At 36.6% G+C, this 4,200-nt stretch overlaps 1 protein-coding gene across 3 annotated transcripts in view; it reads left to right on the forward strand.

Moving 5' to 3' along the window:
* Positions 1-868: 868 nt before the first annotated feature.
* Positions 869-4,200, forward strand: part of cacnb2a (calcium channel, voltage-dependent, beta 2a) — a 25,144-nt gene continuing 21,812 nt past the window's right edge. For all 3 annotated transcript variants that reach the window (XM_016469739.1, XM_016469741.1, XM_016469743.1), the window contains exon 1: positions 869-1,162. In XM_016469739.1, coding sequence (XP_016325225.1) covers positions 1,118-1,162 — 45 coding nt within the window. In that variant the 5' untranslated portion in view covers positions 869-1,117. The remainder of the gene's footprint in view (positions 1,163-4,200) is intronic.

A 4,200-nucleotide genomic window follows, 5' to 3' on the forward strand; every position in this document is an offset into this window, starting at 1 on the left:
TCAAAAAAAAAATGTAAGAAAAGAGCTAAAGCATTGAAAGCATTTCCACCTTTAGCACAATAATTAAGGAGTTCCAATCAACAGGAAATTTTACAAATCTGCCTACAGTATATTGTCTGTGTCTATATTATCTTAATGCAATGTGAGGAAGATAGTTTGAGTGGCCGAAGACTCTCCAAGGAACACAGCTAGATAATTGCAGAAAATAGCTGAGTCTTGGCGTCAGAAAGACTTATAATGGGCCGTGGTTGGTTCTTTCAATAGAACAATGATCCAAAAGGACCATCAAAATCAACGGAAAAATGGGTCACTGTTTGTTCTCCAAACTCATCGGGCATTATAGGAGAGACTCAGAGCTGTTAAACTGGCAAAAGGGGGTTGCAAAAAGTATTGAATAAAAGGGTGCCATTAATTGTGGCCAATGTGAATTAGAAAAAAAAACATTTCTATCATAATGAGATTTCCCTTCCCTTCCACTTTACTTCAATGAAAGGTTAGGGTTTGTTTATTTATTTATTTGAATAAAAGATCAAATTGATTAACAGTGCAGATTTATTTTCACAGGCTTCTTTGTTCATATCTACCAAGGGTACCAATAATTTTGATATATAAAGACTGGAAACACAACGTTAATCTGAAGTTAAACCTGCCTCCTGCTAGGTTTAATTTAAGCCTCAGTTTAGTCCTGAAGTAGCTCTGGTCTTCCTTCAGGAAATAAGCCTATTAAATACTGGACTAGACTAAGTCTAAGACTATTTAAAACCATGACAGAGAAAGCAGATTTCTGTTAATCTGGTTTAAAGGTCCCATATTGTCAAAACTGAAATTTCCGGACTGTCATGGTTTTTTTCTAAGCGTGGGAAAGAGAGAGAGATTTCTGGGTTTAGCAGAGTAACTTGACGTACTTTTGGGAGGAGAGAGAACGAACGAACAGACCATTCATTTTACAAGCACATATTTGAGCCGCTTCAAACTCAGCCCACAGGAGCGAGAGGAAAGCGCTCTTCCCGCTCCCCCTTCTCTTACTAGGACTGTTTGTAGAGCAGCTGGGTGGAGTAGAGCTCTCTCACACACTCATACTGCACACACACACACACACACACACACACACTCACAGATGGTCATAGACATGTACCTCTCAACCAGCGAGGAGTCTGATTTGGTGAGTCCCAAATATCTTAAGTTTTGTTTTTGTTTTTTCAGTCGTTTGTGACGTTCGACATCCACTTTCTGCTCTTTTAAACAATGCTTGGCTCCTTTCTGGAAGTTTCTAGGCTAGGATTTTGTGGGTGGGAAAAAAACACATTTCCTGAAAGTTTCCTGAACTTTTTTTCCCCCACAGTTTTGCATTGATGTGTGAGTGTTTTAGAGACTGTGCAAGTGTCAGTGTTTGTCTTAGCTTTGTGCTTTTAGACATACTGAACTTTAGGTTTATAAACTACTGTCTGCAAGTATTTGGCATCATAAACCTCAAGGAATAATTAATGGAAAATCCTATAAGGTTTCTGTAATGTCTAGATCACTTTTGTACTTTCTCTTTCTTTGTTAAGAGTAGTTTCATATGAAACATACGTCGCATTCATACGTGTTTCGTCTTGGGTTCATCATGAAGCTATATAAATACTGTACTGTTTCAAGTTTACAATTAATATACATTTGAAAATAAAATTATTAACCGTAAAAGATTTTAGAAGTTGTATTATTTACAGATTTTTCTATAAATAAAATATAAATTATTATCTGCTTGATTCGCAAAGTATTTTAATGAAAAGGTGATTCATCCGTCCTTTTTTTGTGTGCATTTGTAGCATGTGTTTTTCTAGATGGATGGACCCAGAGAATTCTGGGTAAATATTTTTCCAGAGATAGTCATCTCCAGGATAAATAATTCTCTACAGAGAATTATAGAGAGATAGACAGATAACTTACACTACTAATTACAACCTTTAAACACTTTAAATGCAGGCAAATCACCTAAATAAAAAATTGCCTAAAAGAGTGAGGGTACATAGTGACATTGTCCCAGTGTGTGTGTGAATTAGTCAATATGTGTAATTATCCATATTGATGTTGGGTGTCCTATTTGACAGGGTGGACCATGATCGAATGCATCAGAGTGAATTTGTGTGTTTGTGTGAGTGTGTTTTCATGCTTTCTTTGACATCTCAGAAAGAAAATCTGTGCTAAATAGCCTGAGGAGCACAGCTGTGACATGTTGACTCCATGTGATTTTGTTTGTTTGTTTGTGTGTGTGTGTGTGTGTGTGTGTGTGTGTGTGTGTGTGTGTGTGTGTGTGTGTGTGTGTGTGTGTGTGTGTGTGTGTGTGTGTGTGTGTGTGTGTGTGTGTGTGTGTGTGTGTGTGTGTGTGTGTGTGTGTGTGTGTGTGTGTGTGTGTGTGTGTGTGTGTGTGTGTGTGTGTGTGTGTGTGTGTGTGTGTGTGTGTGTGTGTGTGTGTGTGTGTGTGTGTGTGTGTGTGTGTGTGATAAAATATTACCAACATAGGATCACTGGAATATTATGCCTCTACATACATTTTGCAAAACTCCAAAAAAGTACCTATACATACAGTTCATTGCAGTTTCCATTTGAAATGAACACTAGTGCCAGTAAAATGCCAATTTTTATTCCTTCTCACACCTTATGATCACATGGGACTTATTTTTGCATGGTTATGGTTGCATATTATGTTATGACCTGAAAATGCTTTTGCCACAGTGTATCATTTGTGAACTAGCACATTTTGAGCTTTGCATCACATATCCAGGGACATATTTTTGCCTTTTTTACAAATATAGTAAACTTGCTTGGTAGTGCACCCGGTACAACAATGCACTTGAGATGCGACATGCTCTGGTGCAAGTTCTGTGAAACACAAGTCACATAAAAGAGCTCAAAGACTTGTAGACGCAAGCTGAAATGGCATGGTTGCTCCTGCAAATGCATTTTTATCTCACGTTTGCTTTTGTTATCAGTTTTGGTAATGTTCAGTCGGGTTTAGTGTAGGTGGTATATTATTTTCAAACATGATAGGGCTTTAATCTTTTAGCACCATTTACCAGATAATTTCATTTCTGACCTGCCACAATATGTACAACAAACATAATAAATCATTTATCTGATTAATCTGTTTTTAAACGTGTTTAAACTTACTAGACGTTTTACTTTGAAAGTGTCGCAAAACATGCAAGTAGCACCATAATATCATTTTGCAGAAATGTCGCCACAGGCACTTTTTACCAATGAGCCTGAGTTGTAATGTAGAATCTGAACTCAACAGACCATTCAGATCAGTCGTTTAAACATCAAGGAGACAATTCATTCGCTCAGAATTGCCACCAAGCTCTGTAACCACAAGAAATTGCTTTACAAATTGCAACTCTTTTAAGTCAAGTCTGATGCAGAATTCTATTATTTTCTGAAAATAGGCCCACGGTAACTGTTGAAAATTAAAAAAATAAAATAAAAACAAGTCTCTGATTAAATGATGGATCATCTTCATTTCTGACCTGCCACAATATGTACAACAAACATAATAAATCATTTATCTGATTAATCTGTTTTTAAACGTGTTTAAACTTACTAGACGTTTTACTTTGAAAGTGTCGCAAAACATGCAAGTAGCACCATAATATCATTTTGCAGAAATGTCGCCACAGGCACTTTTTACCAATGAGCCTGAGTTGTAATGTAGAATCTGAACTCAACAGACCATTCAGATCAGTCGTTTAAACATCAAGGAGACAATTCATTCGCTCAGAATTGCCACCAAGCTCTGTAACCACAAGAAATTGCTTTACAAATTGCAGCTCTTTTAAGTCAAGTCTGATGCAGAATTCTATTATTTTCTGAAAATAGGCCCACGGTAACTGTTGAAAATGAAAAAATAAAATAAAAACAAGTCTCTGATTAAATGATGGATCATCACAGAGAGATATTTTGGATTAGATGCAAGCTAGTTCGAAGAGATCCACGAGATCTGACACTGAGTCAGTGCAGGACAGTTGATTGGAAACTTCCCGATGTTACTGCATTTTCAGAGGTGAAAACAAACTTTTTAACAGTTTTAAAAAATAGTGTTAGTTGTGCAAGTTTTAAACGTCTTGCACTCGATACATAACCTGCATTCAAATCAGATTTATAACTAAGTGCTTATAAGAGTGAAATCCTACAATCCTGTGTGTATTAATGTAAGAGAGAGAG

The sequence above is a fragment of the Sinocyclocheilus anshuiensis genome, unplaced genomic scaffold (genome assembly GCF_001515605.1).
Source record: "Sinocyclocheilus anshuiensis isolate Anshui unplaced genomic scaffold, SAMN03320099.WGS_v1.1 scaffold1081, whole genome shotgun sequence".
Classification (NCBI taxonomy): Eukaryota; Metazoa; Chordata; class Actinopteri; order Cypriniformes; family Cyprinidae; genus Sinocyclocheilus; species Sinocyclocheilus anshuiensis.